Genomic DNA, 24839 nt, shown 5'->3' on the forward strand with positions numbered 1-24839 from the left:
TCCACTTCTTTTCTGTCCTCATCAGTTCCCCCCCACCCCCTGGTTTCTCAGACTGGACAGCACAGGCCATCTCAGAATTTTTGCATTTTGTTTAACTTCTGCCAGAAAGGTCCTTCATACTTTACCCAGTGTCTGTGGACAGGACTCATTTCCTTACTCTCTCAATGAAATCTTCTCTTGTCTAATTAGAATTGCAAATTATTTGTCTTCCACACTTTAACCCTTCCCAGATTTGTCTTCCTACAGAGCAATTTTCACCGTAAGATGTACTGTGCATTTTCCCCTTAATCTTTGTCATGGTTTATCAAACTGTTAAGACAGGGGCCTGCGTGGCTGGCACATAAAAGGGTGTATGCGGCCTCTGTGCAGCACACGGTTACAAAGGACCACAGAGGGAAAAAAAAAAACACTCAAGTCCAAGAAGGCTTCCTGGAGGAGTATCCATAGCAGACGCTCCCAAGCCCCTCCCACATAGCGTTAGGGGAAACCCCGCCCACTGGGGGAGGAGCCGCGGCCGGAAGCAGACTTCGGGCGGAAACCAAGCTAGGCCAAGTGGGTCCTCCTTCCGACCTGCCGTAGGCTCCGCCCACCTAATGTAGGCGAAGGGTCAGCGGAGCCTGTGGTGTAGCCGGGGCAGCGGAGCAGGACCGGGAGCGCCCGCCGCCGCCAGGCAGACTGACAGAGACCAGCCATGGCAGACGAGCCGAAGCCCATCAGTCCGCTTAAGAACCTCCTGGCCGGCGGCTTTGGCGGCATGTGCCTGGTGTTTGTGGGGCACCCCCTGGACACGGTCAAGGTGCGGAGTCTGGATGGGGGCGGGGCGGGGGCAAGGCCCGAGGCGACCCCTGGAGTAGGGTCCCCGGGAGACGCTGCCTCAGGCCAGGAGTGGGCGGGAGAAGATTCCGTGGGAAGTTTACGGTGGGTTTATGGTCTGTAGCTTGTAAATAGAGTGCTGTCTGCCTAACAGGGCGAAAGGCTCTGCATTCAACGCCCCCAGCACCTCAAAGAGAAAAAAGAAATCTCGAGAACCACTCTCAGGAGTCGGCAGAGGCTGTCCCTCGCGCCCCAAGAGCCAGACAGTTCCTAATCCAAGGTCTTCTTTTGACAGTCTTTTCTGACCCTACACTATTTCTTTGGAGATAAAAAAGAAAAAAAAATCTCCCCAAACCCGTTTCCAGTTAACCCTAATATTTTGTTATAAAGATTGAAACAGGATCCCTGTTAACCCAGCACAAAGGGCAAAGGTGACATAGATGTCCTTTGACACAGTCTCGTGCAGTCAGTGTGCCTCATAGCTTATCTTGTGCAGTTTTCTTTGCCCGAAGAGGCAATTGGCCATTTTCAGCCAGTCACTCACTGCAAGGGTAACCGTCGTAACCTATTTTATTATTTTTTTGGTTTTTCGAGACAGGGTTTCTCTGTGTAGCTTTGGTGCCTATCCTGGCACTCGCTCTGGAGACCAGGCTGGCCTCGAACTCACAGCGATCCTCCTGCCTCTGCCTCCCGAATGCTGGGATTTAAAAGGCATGTGCCACCAACACCCGGCCCGTCATAACCTATTGCATAGTCACTCCTGTGGGACAATTGTGGACCCAGTGAGCAGCCAGTTTCAGGTGAGGAAACCGTGGTCACAGAGGAATCCTTTTCTCCTCACCCCTCAGTGCACACAACAAGGTCTTGCTGGAGACCAAAGTCTTTATCCTATGACCTAGCTCCTGAAGCCTCATTATTGGTTTGTTTTGTTTTTTGTAGTTGAAGGAAAATGATAGGTCTGACAGGTCACAGCCAGGATGAGCCTGTGGGAAAGAAGACATGTATGTGGATGTGTGTTGTTGGGGGTGGTAACCTTTTTTGGGGGTGTGTGAGGGTATCCCATTCAGTTTTCTCTGAAAGAAAATAGTAGACAAGGCTTCTTCCTATTGGCAGGCTTGGACAGCAGGCCCTCTGCTGGCTTCAAGAGTGAAGCTAACCAAAGACAGAGTGCATTCTGGGGGAGTCTGTAGTACTCTGCAGTGTGACATCAGACCTTGGCAGACAGTTTCTCTGTGTAGGAACTGGCTGTCCTGGAACTAGCTCTTGTAGACCAGGCTGGTCTCGAACTCACAGAGATGTGCCTGCCTCTGCCTCCCTGGTGCTGGGATTAAAGGCGTGCGCCACCACCGCCCGGCCTGTGTTACTGTTTCTAAGGCAGTGGTTCATTCAAGTAACTCTATATGGCCTTTATTCCTAATCTTATTCTATAAAGGCAGAAATCTTGTTCTGCACATGTAAGACTTTAAAAAACAAACAAAAAAACCCCAGTATCCTTACTCTGTCTTGTCGCTCTGGTCTTGTATCCTCTTGTTCTTGATGTTCCTCCCAGCAAGGGCCCAGTGACCTCTGCCCTGAATTATAAATGACTGAAAATGCTCACTACCAGTAGACACTTTTCCTTTTAGCATAAACCAAAACCACAGATTACTATTGCTGTCCTTTTGACCTCAGAGAGTGAGGGGGTCACCAAGTAAACCCTGATGCTTTTGTGATTTGGCTTTTATTTTTGAGGTAGGGTCTCATGTATTCTATGCTGACCTCAAACTCACTATGTAGCAGAAGACGACCTTGAACTTCTAATCCTTCTTACACTGCCCAAGTACTTGAAGGATCTTTCAGAGTTTCAAGGCAACTGAGTCATGGCCCACATGTGCTGCTGAGAACTGGAACACTTCAGAACTGAACTGAGGTAGGGTTGGAGCAGGCATTGAAAACTGGATGATTATTACTGGACATGGCAGTCTAAGCCTTCCCAGTACTCTGGAAGCGGAGGCAGGTGAATCTCTGTGAGTTCCAGGAGGCCAGCCTGGTCTACAGAGCAAGTTACAGGACAGCCAGGGCTGTTACAGAGAGAAACCCTGTCTCGAAAAACTAAAAACAAACAAAAAAAAAAGCAATAAAAATGAAAAGCAAAGGAAGAGATCTGGCATAGGGAGGTAGGTGTCTTAGGTCTTAGAACACTGGAGACTAGCAGTTTATAAAGGACAAAGATTTGTTTCCTACAGTTCTGGAGGCTAGGAGTGCCAAGATCCATAGGTCTATGTTTGTCCAAGGCTGTTTGTGCTGTGTCATCCCGTGGTGCAAGATGGAAGGGCAAGAGATCAAACTCGTCTCAAATCTTTTTTCAGCTGGCACCAGTCCATTCATGCATACACACCTTCCATCAGGTCTCACCTCCCAACACTGTTCCTGCATTTTGGGGTTAAGTTCCAGCACATAGTTTGGGCAGGAGTGAAGGCAAGTACGAGCTGGGAGGTGGGGTTAGAATGTGACGTCTACCCAATTCTTTTTGTGTTTTTGTTTTTGTTTGTTTGTTTTTTGAGACAGGGTTTCTCTGTATAGTTTTGGACCCTGTCCTGGAACTCACACTGTAGACCAGGCTGGGATCAAACTCACAGAGATCCGACTGCCTCTGCCTCCCGAGTGATGGTACTAAAGGTGTGTGCCACCAATGCGGTGGCACCACCACCACTTGGCCAGGATGGCTGATGTCATAATGAGATAAATAGAAGGAACATTAAAAAAAAAAATCAGTGGGGTGGAGATGTAGCTCAGTTAATAGAGTACTTGTCTTGCATTCACGAAACCCTTGGTTTGATTTCCAGCACCATGTAAAACCTAAGCAGGATGCCTCTTTCTTTTTTTTTTTTTTTTTGGTTTTTTGAGACAGGGTTTCTCTGTGTAGCTTTGGAGGCTGTCTGTCCTGGAACTAGCTCTGGAGACTAGGCTGGCCTCGAACTCACAGAGATCAGCCTGCCTCTGCCTCCCGAGTGCTGCTGGGATTAAAGGCATGCGCCACCAATGCCCAGCCTTGGATGCCTCTTAATACCGGCACTTAGCACTTGGGAAGTAGAAGCAGAGGGCTAAGAAGGTCAAGGGCACCTTGTGCTACAAATTGAATTTGAGGCCAGCTTGGGATACATGAAACTCTACCTCAGAAAAGTAAGTAAGTAAAATGAAAATGCTGGTCTACTTTGTGATCAGGCTAGCTGGGGTTACATAGTGAGACCTTATTTCAAAACAAAAACAAAAATCATGAAAAATAGTAACATTTGGGAACTGGTGGCAGAAGGCATTAGGAATGCAAATTCATGTCTTTGGCTACATATTGAGTTTGAGCTAGCCTGGGCTTCATAAGACTCTGTTTCAAAACAATAAAAATTACAAAAGATAGCAATCAAAACGAGTGCACTGGCCAGGCAGTGGTGGTGCACACCTTTAATCCCAGCACTCCGGAGGCAGAAGCAGTCAGATCTCTTGTGAGTTCAGGACCAGCTTGGTCTACAAAGCTAGTTCCAGGACAGTGTTCAAAGCCACAGAGAAACCCTGTCTTACCACCCCCCACAAACAAAACAAAACAAAACAAAAAAATCTGTGTGCACTGGGCTTGTTGGTTAACACTTAATAATCCAAGTACTTACCATGGCTGTGGTAGGATATCATCATGAGTTCAGGACTACTCAGGAATACATAATGAAATTGAGCAAGCCTAGGCTACATAGTGAGAACCTATCTAAAAAACATTAAAAACATGGTAATTCATCCTTTAATCCCAGCACTCAGGAAGAAGATGCAGGTAGATCTCTGAGTTCAGGGCCAGCCTGGTCTATAGAGCTAGTTCCAGTTCAGCCAGGGCTACACAGAAAAACTCTTGTCTCAAAACAAAAAGACCACCTAGAAAAATTTTATAAATATTTGTATTTTAAGTTTGTGTGCTTGTGCTTATGTTCACATGAGTGCAGGTGCTCATGGAGGCCAGAGGTATCAGATTTCCTTGGAGCTGGAGTTAGCTGTAGCCACACAGTGTCCGTGCTGGCAACTGAACTAAGGTCCACTGCAAGAATAACCACTAAGCCGACTCGTCACCTCTCCAGCCCAAATAAAGTTTGTTTGTTTTTTCAAGATGGGGTTTTTCTATGTAGCCATAGGTACAGAGTAGAACTCATTCTGTAGACCTGGCCTTGAACTCAGAGATCTACTTGCCCCATTTCCAAGTGCTGGGACTAAAGGCTTGCCTGGCCAAATAAAGTTTTGTTTTTTGTTTGTTTTTCCATTTTGGTGATGCTAAAAATTAAACCCAGGACAGTACACATGCTAGGCAAATGCTCTGTCACTGAGCTAGATCCCAGGCCTGCATCAGAAGCTCTGCCCACTTGGCTTCCCTGCTTGCCATGGAAGGTTGTGCCTACCATGGAGGATCTGAAGGTGAGTGTAAGGGACTTGGGATATAAAGCAGTGACAGCCACTGGACATTATGGTACCACTGGACATTGTGGTACACTGTTGTGTACCACAAACCTCACAGCCCTCCTGCTGCCTAGTGAACAACTTCCTAACATATGCAACAATAAGGACTTATAAAGAAGTGGAGAAAGACCATGTTGAAAGCTAGGTTTTGGAAAGGTTGGTGTGAGGACAGCCTTGAAAGGCATTTGGAGAACAGTTAGCAGAAAAACATCCTGGAAAAAGACTAAAAAGTACTGGCTGTTTTTGTTTCTATTACAGTATAAAACTTTACCCTAAGCCTTAGGGGGCTAAGTAAAGACTCATTAAATGCTCACTGTCTTTGAGAGTTGTATTTGGGAGAGCATTTTGAGTGGGTGGTCTGCCTTAGTTCTGTTTCTTTTTGAGCTAGATTCTCTTGTAGCCCACTCTAGCCTTGGACTCATTATATAGGCAAAGATGACCTTGAGCTCCTGGTTCTCCTGTCTACCTCCTAAGTGCTCCCGTGCCCAGCTTGGTTTAGTGTTTTTTGTGAGATAGTCAGGAAGATGCTAATGGTTTGGGGATGTAGCATAGTCACTGGTAGAGTGTTTGCTTAGCATGCACCAAGCCCTAGGTTCAGTCCCCAGTGTGACATAAAACCGAGCATAGTGTTAATGAATGTATATATATAATTTTGTACCCAGTGAAATATTCGACAGTTAAAAACAATGAAATTGTTGTGGGGGTGTGGAGAAAGTAGGAGGGAGGTGGATTATATGCATGAGATACATTTCATACATGTATGAAATTATCAAAGAATAAATATAAAAAGTGCTTGTGAAAGAATGAAATGATGAAAACAAAAGCAGAACCAAACCAAGGAAGTGGTGGCACATGCCTTTGATCCCAGCACTCGGGAGGCAGAGGCAGGAGGATCGCTGTGAGTTTAAGGCCAGCCTGGTCTACAGAGCGAGTTCCAGGATAGGCTCCAAAGCTACACAGAGAAACCCTGTCTCTGGAAAAAAAAAAAAAAATGATGGAGAGCTGGCTCAGCTTAAGAGCACTGACTGCTCTTGCACGGAACCCTGTGGCATTTCACAACTATCTGTAACTAGTTGCTGAGGTTCTGGCAGATTCTATGGGCACTGTATGCATGTGGTGCACATCATATGATCAGGAAAAACACTCATAAACATAAAGCAAAAATAGATTTAAGAAATGAGAAACCCAGTGTCAAAAACAAAAAATAACAAATCGAGTGAGTCTTAATGAAATAGTGAATCTGAATCTGCCTATCAGGTTAAGGAGATGCTGAGGGCGTCCACAGAGGCATACATTTCCCTGCTTCATGAAGTTGAAGGGCCGAGGGTATGGCTGGTGGAAAACTGCTTATACAGAGCTCTAGGTTCAGTCTCCAGTACTGTAAGGGCGAAGAGGAACGAGAGACAAAGAGGAAAGCCGGATAATTGCTGCTAATTCTGGAAGGTAATTATTTTAATTTCTGCTTTCAGGTCCGCCTGCAGACGCAACCGCCAAGTTTGCCAGGACAGCCACCTATGTACTCTGGGACCATCGACTGTTTCCGGAAGACTCTTATTAGAGAGGTGTGCTTTGGGTGCTGGGCAACCCTAGTCAGGGGCTGTGTTCAGGGGTTGGCACTACTCTCTGGGGGAAGAAACAGCTGTGTGATTCTACTGGCTACAGCTGTGGCTCCCTAGCTTTATCCTCATCTGCTCTGGAACCTGATAATTCCAGCTACTGTTTATGCAGATGAAGGAAGCCAATGAAATCCTTCGATCTTCTGGGAGCTGGAAGTAGACAATGGAGAGTTAGTAAGTCATAATTAAAGCTGTGAATTGAGTAAAAATTCCCCTCGTATGATATGGTGGCACAGGCCTCTAATCCCAGCATGTGGAAAGCTAGGATAAGAAGATCTGAGTGCAAGGTTAGTATGGGCTACATGGAGAGCTCCTGTATCAAAAAACAACAAAAAGGGCTGGAGAGATGGCTCAGAGGTTAAGAGAGCACTGACTGCTCTTCCAGAGGTCATGAGTTCAATTCTCAGCAACCACATGGTGGCTCACAGCCATCTATAATGAGATCTGGTGCCCTCCTCTGGTGTGCAGGCATACATGGAGGCAGAATGCTGTACACATAATAAATAAATATTCTTTTTTTTTTTTTTCTTTTTTTTTTAAAGAGGGTTTAGGGGCTCAGTGGTTAAGAGCACTGACTGCTCTTCTAGAGGACCCAGGTTCAATTCCCAGCATCCACATGTCTGTAATCCCAGTTCTAGGGGATCTGACAGCTATGGCAAAACACCAATGGACCTAAAATAAAAATAAATAATTTTTAAAAAGAGGGTTTAAAAAAAATAAAGGACTAGAGAAATGGTTCAGCAGTTGAGAACACTTACTTACTGTTGTTGCAAGGGACCTAGATTTGGTACCTAGCACCCATATGGTGGCTCACAAACATTCATAACTCCAGTTCCTCTGAGGACACCAGGCACACACATGTGCACATACATATATGCAAGCAAAACATTCATAAAATAAATACCTAAAAACAACAGCAACAACAAAAAGTCAAACAAAAAAGAAGTGTGTGAGGTTTGGAGAAAAAAAGAGGCCAGCAGAACGTCCACACTCCTAGACAGGAACATTTAATTGTGTTAAGGTTATTTGGTTATATAATTTTTTTACTACAATGTGACTTTTTCCCCTTTGGTTTTTCTTTTTTAAAGATTTATTTAGTATGTATACAGTGATTTATCTGCATGTATGCCTGTATGCCAGAAGAAGGTATCAGATCTCATTACAGATGGTTGTGAGCCATCATGTGGTTGCTGGGAATTGAACTCAGGACTTCTGGAAGTACAGACAGTTCTCTTAATCTCTGAGCCATCCCTCCTGCCCCTCCCTTTGGTTTTTCAAAACAGGGTTTCTCTGTAGCTTTGGAGCCTGTCCTGGAACTCATTTTTTGTAGACCATGTTGGCCTCAACTTCACAGAATACTGCCTGCCTCTGCCTCCTGAGTGCTGGAATTAAAGGGGTGCACCACTACCACCGGACATAGAATATGATTTTTAAAGTATTATTTATCTGTATGGATGTCCATGTGTGTTCTGGGGCTTTTGGAGGTCAGAAAATGGAATGGGATTTTGTAGAACTGGAGTTATGGATGGTTATGAGCCACCATGTGGGTGCTGGGAGTTAAAACCAGTTTCTCAGCAAGAGCAAGTGCTCTAAAGGGTTGCACCATCTCAGCTCCCTTTCTTCATTTTTTTTTTTTTTTGATGTTTTCAGATGGTGTCTCATACTGCATCCCATTAATCCTTCTACGTCACTCTCCTAAGTGCTAAGATTACAGTTGCACTAAAATGCACCTTGCATATGTTCATCCACTAAGTAGACCTTATTACACAGAGAAACTGAAGAGTGGGTGTCTCCTAGCAGTGTAAAGGTGCCAGGAAGGGATGGGTGTATCCTCAGGATAGGAGAAAGGTGCCGAGGCAGGGCCTGCTCAGCTCTCTCACCTGTGTTTCTTCCTGATCTCTGTGGCACTCAGGGTGGAGGCTAATCAGGGCCTTGGGGAGGCTCTAAATTCCAGTTCTACTCAGAGTTCTCTGCCCTTACAGAAGAGAGCCAAGTCTGCATGTTTCTTGGTCAACGATTTTCTTGGGCTGTATCCTGGGTGTGGGTGTAAATCCAACTCCTGATTAGCATATATTTATAGTCCTGACACAGGGAGGCTGAGACAGAAGGATCACCAGAATTGAGTTGAAATTCATCTTGGGAAATAGAGCAAGAAAAAAAAAAAAAAAACCCAGAAAGAAAACAATAAAGATCTAACTCTTGTCAGAATTTAGTAGGCATCATCATTAGTCCATGTTTATACACCTCCCTCTTTTTCAGTGTAGTAGACTTGGCTCTGTTTTCTGGAGCTGCCAGACATGAGTTGTATTTCATGAAGCTGGCAGACCACTGAGCTGAAAGGAAATTAGGTGGGTTGTCAGGAGGCAGGTGTGGTCTGGGAGCTGGGCGTCTTTCTCATCCCAGTGCAGAACTGTGGGAGAGACTTTGATGGGACTTTGTCACATTCTGCTCTTGTCCCTACCTCCTAGATCTCTGTCTTATTCCTGTTATTGCCTCTGTACTTTACCCATGGTGTGTGCACCTGCAGCCTGTAGCAGTGCCAGGCTTTTGTAGAGCCTTTTTTTTTTTTTTTTTTTTTTTTAAGACAGGGTTTCTCTGTGTAGCCCTGGCTGTCCTGGAACTCACTCTGTAGACCAGGCTGGCCTTGGACTCACAGAGATCCACCTGCTCCTGCCTCCCAAGTGCTTAGATTAAATTAGGCGTGCACCACCACCACTGCCTGGCTCCATTTCCCTTTTGTTTTGAGGTGCCAGGGATTAAATCTAAGTCTTGTGCATGCTAAATACTCTAGAGGGGCTACATGTTCATCCCCCAATTTACTATTTTTGTGATTATGATTGTTTTGTCCTGTTTTTTCCTTTCCTTTTTTTTTTTTTTGAGAGAGAGATTTAGTCTTATTTGGACTCTCAGTCATCCTGCCTGTTTCCTGAGTGCTGGTGGCACCTGCCCCCCACATTTAGGTTTTTCTTAAGACGTGTTATTCTATGTGGATGAGTGTTTTGCCTGCATGTATGCATGTGCACCATATGTTTGCCTGGTGCAACAGAGGTCAGAAAAGGCTCTTAACTGAAGAACCGTCTTCCCAAGCTTCCTCCACTCCACTCCCAAGTCCTTTAAAAATATTTTTTATTGGCCAGGTGTGGTAACACAGGACTTTAATCTTAGCATTATTGGAGGTAAAGCATAATCTCTTTGAATTCAAGGTTGTCTTGGTCTACATAAGACCTGGCTGGTCTATAGACCAGCCAGGGGTACAGAGTATAATCCTGTCAAAACAAGCAAACAAAACTTGAGACAAATTTCATTAAATTTCCCAGACTGATCTTAAAACTCAGTAGTATCTCTGGCATATCTTTAGTTGCAGCACTCAGGAGACAGAGGCAGGTAGTTCTCTAGTGAGTTCAAGGCCAGCCTGGGTTACATATCAAGCTCCAGGACAGCCAGGACTATTTAGAGAGACCCTGTCTCGAATGAATGAATGAATGAATGTGAATGACGCCTGGGGACTAACACCTAAAGATGACTTCTGACCTATACATGCAAGTGGCACACACATGTATACGTAAACATGCATATATAAACACACAAATTTGGGGGTAGACATCTCTGTGTGTGAAAAAGGTAAAGAAGAAAATCAGAGGTTGGAGGCTCCATGGCATCCCTGTGGTAGTGAGCGGGGGCTGCAGCTCAGGTGAGCTCTTGCTAGGCCTTGGTTCGATTCCTAGCACTGAAACCCAGATGGAAGTATCTGAAAGCAGATTGTTTCTGTTTCCTTGCAGGGCATCACAGGGCTGTATCGGGGCATGGCTGCACCCATCATTGGAGTCACCCCTATGTTCGCTGTGTGCTTCTTTGGGTTTGGTTTGGGGAAGAAACTACAGCAGAAATCTCCAGAGGATACACTTAAGTAAGTATTCTCAGGCAGCACTCAGTGCTGTTCTTGGTAATGTGATATGTGTTGAGGGAAGTCTTCACAACTAGGCTGTCCCCTGGGTCCCAGGGTTGACATGTGGGCATTCTGAGTGAAGGAAGTACCCGAGTTTCCTTTGTTCTATGAAATGAAAGGGTAGGGAAAGTCTTCACAACTAGGCTGTCCCCTGGGTCCCAGGGCTGACTGTGGGCGTTCTGAGTGAAGGAAGTACCCGAGTTTCCTTCATTCTATGAAATGAAAGGGTAAAAGAAAAGAGCCCTTCCTGCCTCTTTGCCAAGTTGTCATTAATTTTTTATCTACAGTAAATCCCTACTGCACACTGCTGTTTGAGGAACTAAATGCTAAAATGCTTGTCAAGTGCTGTGGGCAGTGTCTAGTGCCACATTAAGGACAGAAGTAGACTTGTTATCTAGTTAAGAGAAGATTCAAGGGGGTGGAGAGATAGCTTAGTGATTAAGCCCACTTGTTGCTTTTCAGACAACCTGGGTTCGGTTCCCATTGCCATCACGGTGGCTCACAACTGTCTCTGTAACTCCAGGTCCAGGGGATCAGATGCCTTCTAACTTTCTCAGGCACCAGGCATGTTCATGCTACATATACATACTGGCTGGCAAAACATTCATGCACATAAAATAAATTTTAAAAAGGACTCCATGCGTAGCCAAAGATGGCCTTGAACTTCTGATCCTCTTGCCTCTACCTATTGTGTCTCGGATTACAGTTGTATAACACCACCCCTGGTTTTATGCAGTACAGGGGATTGAACCCAGGGCTTTGTACATGCAAACATTCTCCCAACTGAGATATATCCCTAGCCCTTTTATTTTCTTTAAATTAAAAAAAATTTATTTTGTTATTTTATGTGTATGGGTGTTTTGCCTGCATGTATATCTTTGTACCACATGGGTGCAGTGCCTGAGAAGGTCAGAAGAGGTGTTATATCTCCTGGTATTGACATTTCAGACTATTATGAGCTGCCTTGTGGGTGCTGGGTGTTGAACCTGTGTCCTCTGGAGAATCAGCCAGTGTTCTTAACTACTCAGTCATCTCTCTAGCCCCGTAACATCTTTTAGTAAATTTTTAGAGTTAGTTGGGTATAAAGAGACAATTGAGCTGGGTGGTGGTGGCGGCGCACCTTTAATCCCAGCACTCAAGAGACAGAAGCAGGAGGAGCTCTCTGAGTTCCAGGCCAGCCTGTTGTACAGAGTGAGTTCCAGAACAGCCAGGGCTGCACAGAGAAACCCTGTCTTGGAGGGGGAGGGGGACAATTGAGTACCTTAACATTTAAAAAAGCAACGTACAAGCTCATCAGAATGCAGGGGAATTTTGAGTGAAACTCTTGATTTAACTGGGTGTCCTTGAGCCATAGAGGAAACAACTCTGGAAAGGCTGCAGGAAACACAAGAACCACCAAGGCTGGCAAGGTCAGGGTGTCATGTGAATGTATTCTGTCACCACTTCAGCCTATAAGAGAGTGAAGGTTTAAGATGCAGATGAGGTGTTTGTAATGTGAGATTCTGTTCCTGGAGTCATGGTGTTCTGAATGTGTCTAGCTTCTGTAGAGAATGTAAGGGTCCCAGATGTGTGACGGCTCACATCTGTACTGTGCTTATGGGCTGTGTTCCCATGTAGTAACACAACGTGAGAGAAACAGTCTTCCTCTAGAAGCAGAATGAGACACTCAGGACCCCATTCCACCATCCAGTCTCCCTTACAGTGGTTTCCTCCCGACAGGCATTTGTACGGAAAGGAGTTTTACCAGAGCTCTGAAACGGAAACCCAGGAAGACCCAGCACTCACAGATACCTCCCGGAATGGGGGTGGAGAGTGGCAGAGTAGGCCAGGTGTTCATAGTGTCCACATGGTGTCCTATGTCCACACAAGATCCTATTTTGGGAACAGTCCCTAAGGTTGGGCATCGTGGGAAGAGTGGAGGTTGATGGTGTTATAGGGACAATTTAGTTACTGAAATGTAAAAGAGCAGTATAACCTGGGACTGTGGAGCTGGGCATATATGTAAGAAGTCTCTTATGCCACCTGGGTCAGACCTACAGGCCTGGTATTTGTTTCTGGGGAAAACTGCCAAATAAACAGTGGTTATAGCTCTTTGAATAGGCTTGCATTTAAAAAAAAAAAAATGGCAGTACCAAGGATTGAGACTGGACCTCACATATGCTGGACAGGCACTTACTACTCAACTGTATTAGAAATACAGTTTGTATTTTATTTTATTTTACTTTCTTCCTTGTTTTTCAAGACAGAGTTTCTCTGTGGAGTCCTGGCTGTCTTGGAACTTGCTCTGTAGAGCAGGCTAGCCTCAAACATTTATTTTACCTTTTTGAGTCAGGGTCTCACCATATGCAGCCTTGGCTGGCCTGGAACTCACTATGTGGACCAGGATAGCCTCGGACTCATAGAGATCCACCAGTCTTTGCCTCCTGGGTGTTGGGATTAAACGTGTACACTACCACACCCAACCCAGCCCTCTTTTATTTATTATTTATTTGTTACTCTTTATTTTTGAGGTAACTTCTCACTGTGTTGCCTAAACTGGCCTTCAATTTGTTCTGTAATTCAGGCAATCCTTGAACCTGTAAGATCTTCTATCACAGCTTCCTAAGTAGCTAGGGCTACAGGACTTGACCACCCAGCCCAAAAAATGTGTTCATTGATACAAACTGGTGCAGCCACTTTGGAAGACTAATCACATCACCAGCACATTTAAAATACACTGTGCTAGGCATCGTGGCACATGCCTATACTTCTGATCCATGGGAATTGGAGGGAAGAGGATCAGGAGTACTAAGTTATCCTCAGCTACATAGTGAGATCAAGGCTAGCAAGGGCTGTATGAGATCCTGTCTCCAAAAGCCCTGTGACCCCTCTTAAGAGATCAGGACCGGCCTAGAGAGATGACTCAGCAGTTAAGGGCACTGGCTGCTCTTCCAGAGGACCTGGCTTCGATTCCTCCCAGCACCCCACATGGCAGCTCAAAACCATCAGTAACTCCAGCTCCAGGGAATCTGACACCCTCTTCTGGCCTCTGAGGGCACCAGGCATGCATGAGGTGCACAGATGTGCATATGGACCAAAACACTCATACATTTAAAACAATAAAATCATTTTGCCAGGCTGTGGTGGTGCACGCCCTTAATCCCAGCACTCGGGAGGCAGAGGCAGAGGCAGGTGGATCTCTGTGAGTTCGAGACCAGCCTGGTCTATAAGAGCTAGTTCCAGGACAGCCTGCAAAGCCACAGAGAGAAACTTTGTCTCAGAAAACCAAGAGGAAAGAGGAGAGGGGGTGGGGGCATCCTAGGCAATCTAAGACCTCTGCTGAAATGAAAAGAAACAAAAAACAAAGTCTTGACTGTCCAGCCCTCAGCTGTTGCTTGGCCTGTATGTGTGAAGTAGGTGTGGCAGTCTTTTTTGATGTGAGTGCAAGAACTGGGTTGTCAAGACTGTCGCTGTTCCTACAGGGAAGCAGCCAAGACAGTTGGTTGCTATTTAGCATCTGTTTCCATTGTCTTAGACTCCTTTGGAGGTGGTTCTGGCCTGAAGGCTCAGTTGTCAGAGCTTTGGACTAATGAGGCCTGATGCAAGTAAATTGTGTGTTGCAGGGGAGTGGGGTCGGGATGGGACATGACTCTGTTGAAATGCTGAATGTTCCTTTGTGTCCTGGTGTCTGACCATGCTGGCATTCCTAATCCCAGAAAGATAAGGCCTTGCTAGAGGTGGCACAGACAGCTTTAGTGATAGACACTAGGAGTTTCAGACGCCTTCTCATTGTCAGGCTGCTTTATTCTGTGGGGTGAGAGTGAGGACCATCATCCTGGGCACCCTCATTGACTCAGCCTTTCCAACATTAAACTAATTACAGCCCTTACTACTGGCTTGGTATGAAGGTGAGATGTTTGTTTTGTTCTGTTCCACTCTCCCCCACCCCCACCCCAGACAGGGTTTCTCTCTGTAGCTCTAGCTGTCCTGGAACTCAGTTTGTAGAGCAGGCTGGCCTCAAAGTCACAGAGATCAGTCTGCCTCTGCCTCTGCCTCTGCCTCTGCCTCTGCCTCTGCCTATGCCTCTGCCTCCCAAATGCTGGGATTAAATACTAAAGGTGTGCGTCGTCACCTAGCTGAAGGTTAATTTTCAATGTCATTTTGCTACAACTTGAGTCACCTGTGAAGAGAGTTCTAATTGTAGTAATTAATTAATGTAGGAAGATTTAGCCCACTGTGAGTGGCATCATTCCCTAAGCTCGAGCTCTGAACTACATAAGACAGAAAACTGGAGAAGCTGAAAGCAGGCAGCAGAGTACATTGGTCCTCTCTGCTGTGGACTGTAAATGTGATATAACCAGCTGCTTGACTTCCTGCCTTACTTCCCCTAAATGATTGGTTGTAACCTGGCAATTGTAAGATAAACCCATCTTTCCTTTGGCCAGAGTATTTTATCACAGCAAAAGAAATGAAACTAGAACACTTGGCTAGCCATCAGCCTGTGGGATGGCCACAGTCATTTTCCTTGACCTTGAAGCTTTTCTGCTTGAGTATTGGCTTAGTGGCCCAGGGTATATCATATTGGAAGGGAATTGGGTCCACTGAGATTTAAACCTCAGGATATAGGCTCTCTTTGCACCACAGAAAACCCAGTATTTTACAGTCAGGAAATCAAGGCTTGCAAAGACCTGGTAACTTGTCCAGAGTTACTGAACACAACAGGCTCGTGGGTGGAAACCATATGCCTCTCTAAAGCTTTTCTCGTGTTAGGGCATCCGAGTGTGCAACTCCTTTGTGTGGGCTTCAAGGGTCTCCTATTCTTGACATTGGAACCCTTGCTCTGGTAAATTTGACATCAGAATTTACCCAGAATTCAGTCTTTGTAAAATCTGATTTTCTGCCGGGTGGTGGTGGCACACGCCTTTAATCCCCTGGAGGCAGAGACAGGTGGCTCTCTGTGAGTTCAAGACTAGCCTAGTCTACAAGAGCTACTTCCAGGACAGCCTTCAAAGCCACAGAGAAACCCTGTCTTGAAAAAACAAAAAACAAAACAAAACAAAATCTGATTTTCTTGTAGCAAGGCTTCTCCCAGTGCACGTACTTACTTTTCCTGACAAAACCATTCTCTCTGCTTGGATTGCCTCAGTCCTTGGTGGATAACACAGATGGTTGCTTCTATTTTGTTCTCCATGCAGCTACCCACAGCTGTTTGCAGCTGGAATGTTATCTGGTGTGTTCACCACGGGAATCATGACCCCTGGAGAACGGATTAAATGCTTGCTGCAGGTAAGGGTATGGTCAGTGAAGAGAATGCAAGCACACACAGTGTGTGTTAGCTTCTTTGTGGGTTTGCTGTTTTGAGTTGTAGTCTTGCTATGAGGCACAGGCTGGCCTCAAACTCATGATCCTCCTGCCTTGGTCTCCCTATACTTGGCTTATAGGCAAGTGCTGGGGTCCTGGGCATGTTGTGCCATCCTGGATCTCTATTTATGCCCGTCCTTTCCCCCCTGTGTGAAATCTTTAGTCCAGTTGGGCAAAACAAGGTTTTCAGAATCAAGAACTAGATACCAGCTGTTGTGGTGCCTTCTAGTAGGCAGATGCTGAAGATGAGGCAGGAAGAGCTTAAGTCCATGTGTTGTGGCATAGAACTATAATCCCAGCACTCAGGAGTCTGAGGCAGGAGGCTTGCCACATGTTCATTGTTATCCTGGGCTATAGAGAGACTTATAGGCCAGCCTGGACTATATAAGGGTACCCTGTGTCAAAGTACCAAAAAAAAAAAAAAACCAAACAAACAACAACTAAGGATTTAACTACTGTACAACCCAGCAATTGTATACTCCTGGGCTTTTAGCTCAAAGAAATAAACACTTAAATCTCTGCGTGTAAATGTGTTTAATAGCTTTATTTATAATAAACTTGAACTAGAAAGAACACAGGTATCCTCAAGCTGACTGTATACCTGAACATTTTATACCATCTGTACTTCCAAAGTGCTAGAATTGCAGGCTTGAGTCCTGAAATTCAGATGTTCTTGAAATTAAAAAATTATTGAATGAGCCATGCATGGTGGTGCACGCCTTTAGTCCCAGCACTGGGAAGAAGAGGCAGGTGGATCTCTGTGAGTTTGAGGCCAGCCTGGTCTACATAGAGTTCCAGGACAGCCAAGGCTATATAGAGACCCTGTCTCAAAACAAAAAACCCACAGAAACAAAATTATAGAATGCCATTTACTGGATCTTTGGGCAGTAAATGGGGACATAGGGCATCTTGGGTAGGAGCAGCCTCCTTTCTAACCCCGATAAGAGATGATATGGTTCAGTGGCAGAGGATCTGCTGAGTATATGCAAGGTCCAAGGTTCAGTCCCCCAAGAACGACTTTGCTGAGATATAAGTTGCCTTTTTTTTCTTCTTCTTCTTCTTCTTCTTCTTCTTCTTCTTCTTCTTCTTCTTCTTCTTCTTCTTCTTCTTCTTCTTCTTCTTCTTCTTCTTCTTCAAGACAGGGTTTCTCTGTGCAGCTTTGGTGGCTGTCCTGGCACTCGTTCTGTAGACCAAGGATGGGACACAGATGCCACAGTGCATAGGTGACTGTGGGAGATGACTTTGTGGAGTCAGTTTTCTCCTTCCACCTTCATGTGAGCCCTAGGGATCAAGCCTGGGCCCCAGGCTTGTATAGCAGTGCCCCACCCACTGAGCCAGCTTGCTGGCCATTTGCTTTTCTTTTTTTGAGACAGTGCTCCTTTCCTCTTTGCTGCTGTTCATCGAGGTATCTATTGAGTCTTTTGTTTCAGTTTGAAATTTTGTTTTATTCTTCTATGTAGATTCTAATTCCTCTGCTAAAACTATCCATTTCTTTGCTGTGGCTATTTTCATGTTTCAAGCATATTCATATTTTTTCATTAAAGAATTTTTTATCATGGCTGCTTTAAAAATCTTAGACAGTTCTCACACCCCTGGCATCTTGTTGGCATTATTGTCTTTTTATAAGCAGGTATGTACTTGAAAATGTGGAGGCCAGAGCTCAGCCCCAGGTATTGTCTCTAAGGTTCCCCCACCTTGTGTCTTTTGAGACAGGATCTCTCATTAGCCTGAGACTCAATGATTCAGCTAGACCGGCTAGCCAGGTAGCCCCAAACCTGCTGAGTCAATGCCAACATTGCTGTTTTGACTTGATGACCTTCCATCCCTCCCAGATTCAGGCTTCTACGGGGGAAACCAAATACACTGGTACCTTGGACTGTGCAAAGAAGCTCTATCAGGAGTTTGGGATCCGTGGCTTCTACAAAGGGACTGTGCTGACCCTCATGCGAGGTAAAGTCTGAAGCACTGCACTCTAGGTCACCTGGAAAGACAGCTGATGAGAATCTGTCACAGAGAAGCTCGACCTTAGATCAGTGTTGACACATGTGTGCCCTGCTTATAGGCAGTCTCACCCAGCATGGACATGGTGAAGTGTGGAGAGATTTGTTTATTCTTTCCCAATTTCTTCAGGGGTGGAGTTATGACATGGGGAGGCCGTGGATGCTAATAAGAAATCATGGCTGAAGGGATGAGGTGGGGAAAGAAAGACTTAGGAGTAGTGGGAATCTCTCCAGGGCTTGTGCTTGCTGGCAGTGTTCTCCCACTGAGCTACACCCCCAGACCTCCTCTTGGTTTTAACAGGCAGGATTCCTGAGACAGAGACAGTCTTATCCTGAGATGGCAGCTTGAAGGAAGGCCAGACAATTAGCTGTGATTGTAACAACTAGAGTTGGTGCATCGTGGTGACCACCTACAGGGTACTTGGAAGATGAATTACATCATGTTTGTTTACACTCACACTGGTGCTTAGCTCTCAGCAGCATCTGATAGCTGCAGGGTGATTATTAAAAATAGGGGGTAACTGTCTCCACCCTGGGAGACAGAGGCAGACGGATTTCTGAGTTTGGGCTAGTCTGGTCTATAGAGTTCCAGGACAGCCAGGGTTACACAGAGAAACCCTGTCTCAAAAAAACAAAACCAAACGAACAAAAGATGTAGAAGGCTGGAGAGATGGCTCAATGGTTAAGAGCACTGGTTACTTTTCTAGAGGACCCAGGTTCGTTCCCCAGCACCCACACTGCAGCTCACAAGACATGTGACTCCAGGTCTAGAGAACCTGATGTCTTCTTATGGCCTCGGGGGGGGGGGGGGCATTGCACACATATGGTACACAGGCATACAAGCAGGAAAAATTCTCATTTATATAAAATAAAATAAAAAACATTTCTGGTTGCGAGTCTAGCCTTTAACTGCTGAGCCATATCTCTAGCCCATAAAACAAAAAAATAAAGCTTAAAAAATTAAAAAGGATGAGCCGGGTGGTGGTGGAGCACAACTTTAATCCCAGCACTTGGGAGGCAGAGGCAGATTGCTGAGTTAGATAATAGCGTGGTCTACAAAAAATTCCAGGACAGCCAGGGCTACACAGAGAAACTCTGTCTCCAGACAAACAAACAGATGTAGCTGCTAAAGAACTTCTTGGGATCTTCCCTAGAGAAGAGCACACTAATTGGTCAACCCTGAAGATGAATATATACAAATAACATTATACAGACCAAGCAGGCTGGATTTGTGTATTTATCCTCTGTGTGTGTGTGTGTGTGTGTGTGTGTGTGTGTGTGTGTGTGTGTGTGTACATTTATTTATTTTTTAAAGATTTTATTATGTATACAACATTCTGCTTCTATATCTGCACACCAGAAGAGGGCACCAGATCTCATTACAGATTGTTGTGAGCCACCATGTGCTTGCTGGGGATTGAACTCAGGACCTCTGGAAGAGCAGTCAGTGCTCTTAACCTTTGAGCCATCTCACCAGCCCCCGTGTGTATACATTTATACTATAACAAATATATATTTATACTATATAAATATAGAAAACAAAAAGAGGTCATAAATTTGCAAGAGAGCATGGGGTTGGCACATGGGGGGATTGGAAGGGGAAATGATATAAGTATAATCTAAAAAAAATTAAAAATTACCTGGGCCATGGTGACACTCACCTTTAATCCCAGCATTGGGAAGCAGAGGCAGGGGATCTCTTGAGTTTGAGGCCAACTTGATCTACAGATCTAGTTCTAGGATATGGCTACATAGAGAAACCCCATCTTAAAAAAACAAAGTAAAAAACTTGTTTTTAAAAAGAACTCAGGAATCTCTGAATACTCTAGTGCCAATCTGTGGACATTTTGTTGATTTTTTTTTTAATTCACCTCTTTCTTGCCACGAACAGATGTTCCAGCCAGTGGGATGTATTTCATGACATATGAATGGCTTAAAAATCTCTTCACTCCAGAGGGAAAGAGGTGAAAAGAGCATTAGAATGTAGAAGCCATTTCCCCCCTTCTGGGTAGGTTGTCCCCTCCAACAGGTGGGTCTGAAAGAGACAACAATAATTGTGCTTGGCTCCGTGTAGTTGTCCCTTTCCTAGCTGCTGGGGTGCAGCTAACATCTTGTACTCTGTGCCTCACTCAGCGGAGGGGCATTTTAAATAATGCATGAAACCTCCTCCAACAGAGTGGCATCTTCCAGGTCATGGCCTTTGACCCTCCTTCCCCGAGGCTGAAGCCTTTTCAGTAACTTCTTCCTGAGTATGTTAGAGGGACTGATCTGAGCACCACTGCCAAGATCTTGTCTGACTAGGATTGTGGTGTTCTGCAGTGTCAGTGACCTCAGTGTACCCCGGATCCTCGTGGCTGGAGGCTTTGCCGGGATCTTCAACTGGGCTGTCGCAATCCCCCCAGATGTGCTCAAGTCTCGATTCCAGACTGGTGAGTGGTGTAGATTTGGATGGAGTGGGTCCTAGCATTGACTACCCTGGGGGCAGGGGTTTTGTTTTTGTTGTTTGTGAAAGGGTCTCATGTAGCCCAGGCTGGTCTCTAATTTGCTATATAACCAAGGCTGATCCTGACTTCTTGCTCCTCCTGCATCTATCTCCCAAGTGCTGGGATTATAAACAGGGGTGCACCACCATGCCTGGTGAGTGCTCAGGGTTTAAGATTGAGGATATATGCTCTCTTTCCCATGGCAGAATCCAATATTTGACCAGCTTTCTCCTTATTTATATTCTAGAAGCCCTAGGGTTTCTTTCATGTCAGTCTAAACACAAGAGTCTATCCCCCCTCCCCCCCAACATGACCCGAAGCTGTTTAATTCAATTCTTAATTCCCTTGGCACCAGTAACCCAGGCATTTGTGTCTGCCCCAGTGTCAGCTGAGGGGTGGACTACTTCTCAATGGCCTTCAAGGTGTCCTTGCCCTGGTGCTAGCTCTGACCTAATGTTTCATTATTAGATTGTCTCCATGTGGGTTGCTGTGGTCAGGTCACAAAGCTTTCTGGAGCTTAGAAAATTGGGTTCTGCCCTACAGCCCCTCCTGGAAAATATCCCCATGGTTTCAGAGACGTGCTGAGAGAGCTGATCCGGGATGAAGGAGTGGCATCCTTGTACAAAGGATTCAATGCAGTAATGATAAGAGCCTTCCCAGCCAATGCAGTGAGTATCGGACAAGGGCTATGCCTTTTCCTTCTGGACTCACTGTAAGATCAGAGATTTCTTTCTTTTTTGTTTGTTTGTTTGTTTGTTTGGTTTTTGGTTTTTGTTTTTGTTTTTGTTTTTTTTTTTTTGAGACAGGGTTTCTTTGTGGCTTTGGAGACATGTCCTGGAACCAGCTCTTGTAGACCAGGCTGGTCTTGAACTCACAGAGATCCACCTGCCTCTGCTTCCCGAGTACTGGAACTAAAGGTGTGCTAATTTCTTTTTTTTTTTTTTTAAGATTTTATTTATTATATATACAACATTCTCCTTCCATGTATATCTGCACACCAGAAGAGGACACCAGATCGGATGGTTGTGAGTCACCGTGTGGTTGCTGGGAATTGAACTCAGGACCTCTAGATGAACAGTCAGTGCTCTTAACCTCTGAGCCATCTCTCCAGCTCCAGATATTTGAAATGATTGATCTGGTTATCAGAAGTTGTGGTTGCAGGACATGTATTTTCTCTTTTTCCTCTCTTCATTCTCTCCGCCATCCTTCTCTTCTGCTCCCCCATTATTTTTAAATACAAGGTCTCTATATGTATCCCCCCCACCTTCAAACTCCCAGGAAAAGTGCTAGGATTATAAGGGTGTGTCACCACACCCAGCCTTGGCCATGCACATTTTAAAAAATTTATTCTTTATGTGCATTGGTGTTTTGCCTTCATATTTGTCTGTGGGAGAGTATCAGATCTTGGAATTACAGACAGCTGTGAGCTGCCATGTGGGTGCTGGGAATTGAACCTGGGTCCTCTAGAAGAACAATCAACTCTCTTAACCAGTGGGCCATCTCTCCAACCCTAGCCATGCACATTTTACTCCTCTCGGGAGTAAGTGACTAAACTTCCTTTTTCCCCTCTCCTTTCCCCTCTCCCTATCTTTTTCTTCTTTTGAGGGATCCTACTGTGTAGTCCACATTGGTTTTAAATTTGAGGTCTCTCTGACTCAGCCTCTGGAGTATTGGGTGTACAGGTGTCCTTCCCACACTCAGCTTAATTAGCTCCCTTAATATGGGTGGGAATAGGGCTAGGTAGGGAAGGGGCTCTGGTATTGACAGGAGGTATCTACAGATAGTCATCCTCTGCCAATTTTTCTTTCCACCCAACCTTTTCTTAGGCCTGTTTCCTTGGCTTTGAAATTGCCATGAAGATCCTTAATTGGATTGTCCCCAACTTGTGAGGCTGAGGACTGTTCAAGACTTCTGTATGCTGGACAACTGTTGCTGAGAAGCAGTGGGCAGGACTAGGTGTTCCTGAAGGGTGAGGGAGGGAGATGGTGGGATCAGAGCTCCAGGCATGGCTGTGATGGTGAAATTGTTGCCTTAATGACATCCTCTACCTTGTGTAACTTGATGTGCCATTTTGAAACTTGAATTTAGAAGACTTCCAAAGAATTAGAGATGGATTAAATAGTTTATAGACTTACTACCTTTGGCCAAATTGCCACCTACTGGTTGACTGACGGCCCTACTACACTCAAAATATTCCTCACTGAAGAGTTGATGGCTGACTCTCTGGAGGCCCTTTGCCTATTTTCAGCCAGCTAAACCAGAAGCTGGGATCTTCAGTCGCTAGCCAGGAAAACCCAACAGATTTCTATGGTGCCATTTACTCCTGGGCTGCACATACAGATGTGGTTATGAAGCCCACATCTGTCTACCAGATGGACTAGGTAGATATACCTAAGAACAGAGCACTTATTAACTATTGTTAGATATTTTTACACAAGAAAATAAAACAAAAAAAAAACAAAAAAAACAAAAAAAACCAACAATTGTCTAAATTCCCAGGGGAAGGTGGAGAATTTCCCCTCCTACTCTGTGAAGACCGCCCCAGCCTCCTGGGTAAGTGAAAGCCATAATGTAGGAAGGTTCTTTTTGCACATTCTTTCCCCCTCAGAGCACCCAATTTTAACAGGAAACAATAAATATTGTTCCTAATTTTTGCGTTGTGTGGTATTTTATCTTGTGATTCAGGGACAGTTCAGCAGGGTTGGCTATACCTTTGGAGGCTATCAGGAATCAGTGTCTGTTCCTGGGAGCCATAGACTGGGCCTCTAGCAGGCAAGGAGGAGGTTTTGGCTGCCTGGACTTCTCTTTCTCTCTTTATATTCCAGGAAGGATGGGTGGGGCTGGGAGGCTTCCTTGGTGTCAGTCTGGCAGGCAGGCAGGCCACCCAAAACCTCGCTTGTAATCTGTCCTGTCATGCATTCTCCGTCTCTCCTGAGCTACATGGCTCTCTGAGTTTATAGATGGGAGAGTCAGTTGTTCAAAAAAGACAAAAGCAGTTCTGAGTTTGGGGGTGGCTGTGGGTCTGGCACTTGCTGTGTGATCTGATAAAGCTAGAGGGAGTTGGAACCAGGGTCCTGGTCTTAGTGGAGAGCTTGCTAAATGGAGCCTGGCTTTTCGAGCATTGTCCTGCTTGTGAGTATGATCAGATGAGAATTATGGCCAAGTAGAGGGGCCAGCAAGGTGGCTCAGAGGGTAACTTATTTGTTTGTTTCAGGCCAGGTCTTATGTATTCCAGCCTGGCCTTGGATTCTCTGTAGCAGAGGAGGATGACCTTGAACTTCTGATTCTTCTGCCTTCCCTCACAAGTACTGAGATTACAAGTGTGATCACCACAATCAGTTTATGGGTGCTGGGGACCAAATCCAGGGCTTTTTGCATGCTAGGCAAGCACTTAACTTTGTTATATCCTCAGCCAAAAATAAAATTTTCACTTTTTAAAAGAAATCTTTTTGAAAGATTTTTCTTTTTGTGTGTCTGTGTGTCTGTCTGTGGGTATGTGAATATGAGTGCTGGTGCTTGAGGAGACCAGAGGCGTCAGATCCCCTGGAGCTGGAGCTACAGCTGCCTTATGTGGGTGCTGGGAATCAAACTCAGGTTCTCCTGGAAGAGCAGCAAGTGCTCTTACCTGATAAACCATCTCTTCAGACCCATCCCATTTTCTGTTGTTTTGTTTTAGAGACGGTTTCTCTGTGTAGCTTTGGAGCCTGTCCCAGAACTTGCTCTGTAGACCAGGCTGGCCTAAAACAGAGATCCACCTGCCTCTGCCCGTTGAGTGCTAGGATTAAAGGCGTGTGCCACCACTTTCCAGCCTGTTTTTGTTTTTTTGAAACAGGTGTCTGTCAGCCCATGCTGGCATCAAACTCATTATGTAGCTGAGGATAATCTTGAATTCTTGATCCTCCTAAGTGCTGGATTAGAGGTATATATCTCATACCCAGCTAAAAATAACGTTTTGTCTGTATGTGTTCAGAAACGCGTGTCCGTGAGTATTTTTATGTGTGTGCTGTATGCGTGAGAGTGTGTGTGTGCACAGATAAAGGCACTGTGTGCAAGTGCTGAGGCCAAAGGAGGAAGTTGAGTTCTCTGCTTTGAGACAGTCTCTTACGGAACTGGAGCTAGGATAAGGGTCAGCCCTAGCAATCTTCCTCCCTCCCCCCACTCACATAGCTGGGTT

At 45.3% G+C, this 24839-nt stretch overlaps 1 protein-coding gene across 1 annotated transcript; it reads left to right on the forward strand.

The window, feature by feature from the left end:
* Positions 1-536: 536 nt before the first annotated feature.
* On the forward strand, positions 537-23318 carry Slc25a20 (solute carrier family 25 member 20). The gene is made up of 9 exons (XM_027414594.2): positions 537-796; positions 6750-6842; positions 10676-10803; positions 16017-16107; positions 18015-18132; positions 20074-20146; positions 20502-20611; positions 21209-21333; positions 22492-23318. Exons 1-9 carry the CDS (start codon positions 692-694, stop codon positions 22552-22554), a joined length of 906 nt encoding a protein of 301 aa, XP_027270395.1. The 5' UTR covers positions 537-691; the 3' UTR covers positions 22555-23318.
* Positions 23319-24839: the final 1521 nt, after the last annotated feature.

This window comes from Cricetulus griseus, chromosome 4, assembly GCF_003668045.3.
Source record: "Cricetulus griseus strain 17A/GY chromosome 4, alternate assembly CriGri-PICRH-1.0, whole genome shotgun sequence".
Lineage (NCBI taxonomy): Eukaryota > Metazoa > Chordata > Mammalia > Rodentia > Cricetidae > Cricetulus > Cricetulus griseus.

Coding starts and splice junctions, on each gene's coding strand:
- Slc25a20 (XM_027414594.2), top strand. CDS start 692: ATGGCAGACGAGCCGAAGCCCATCAGTCCGCTTAAGAACCTCCTGGCC. Junction 10,804..16,016: donor TCTCCAGAGGATACACTTAA/GTAAGTATTCTC, acceptor TTCTCCATGCAG/CTACCCACAGCTGTTTGCAG. Junction 18,133..20,073: donor TGTGCTGACCCTCATGCGAG/GTAAAGTCTGAA, acceptor TGCCACGAACAG/ATGTTCCAGCCAGTGGGATG.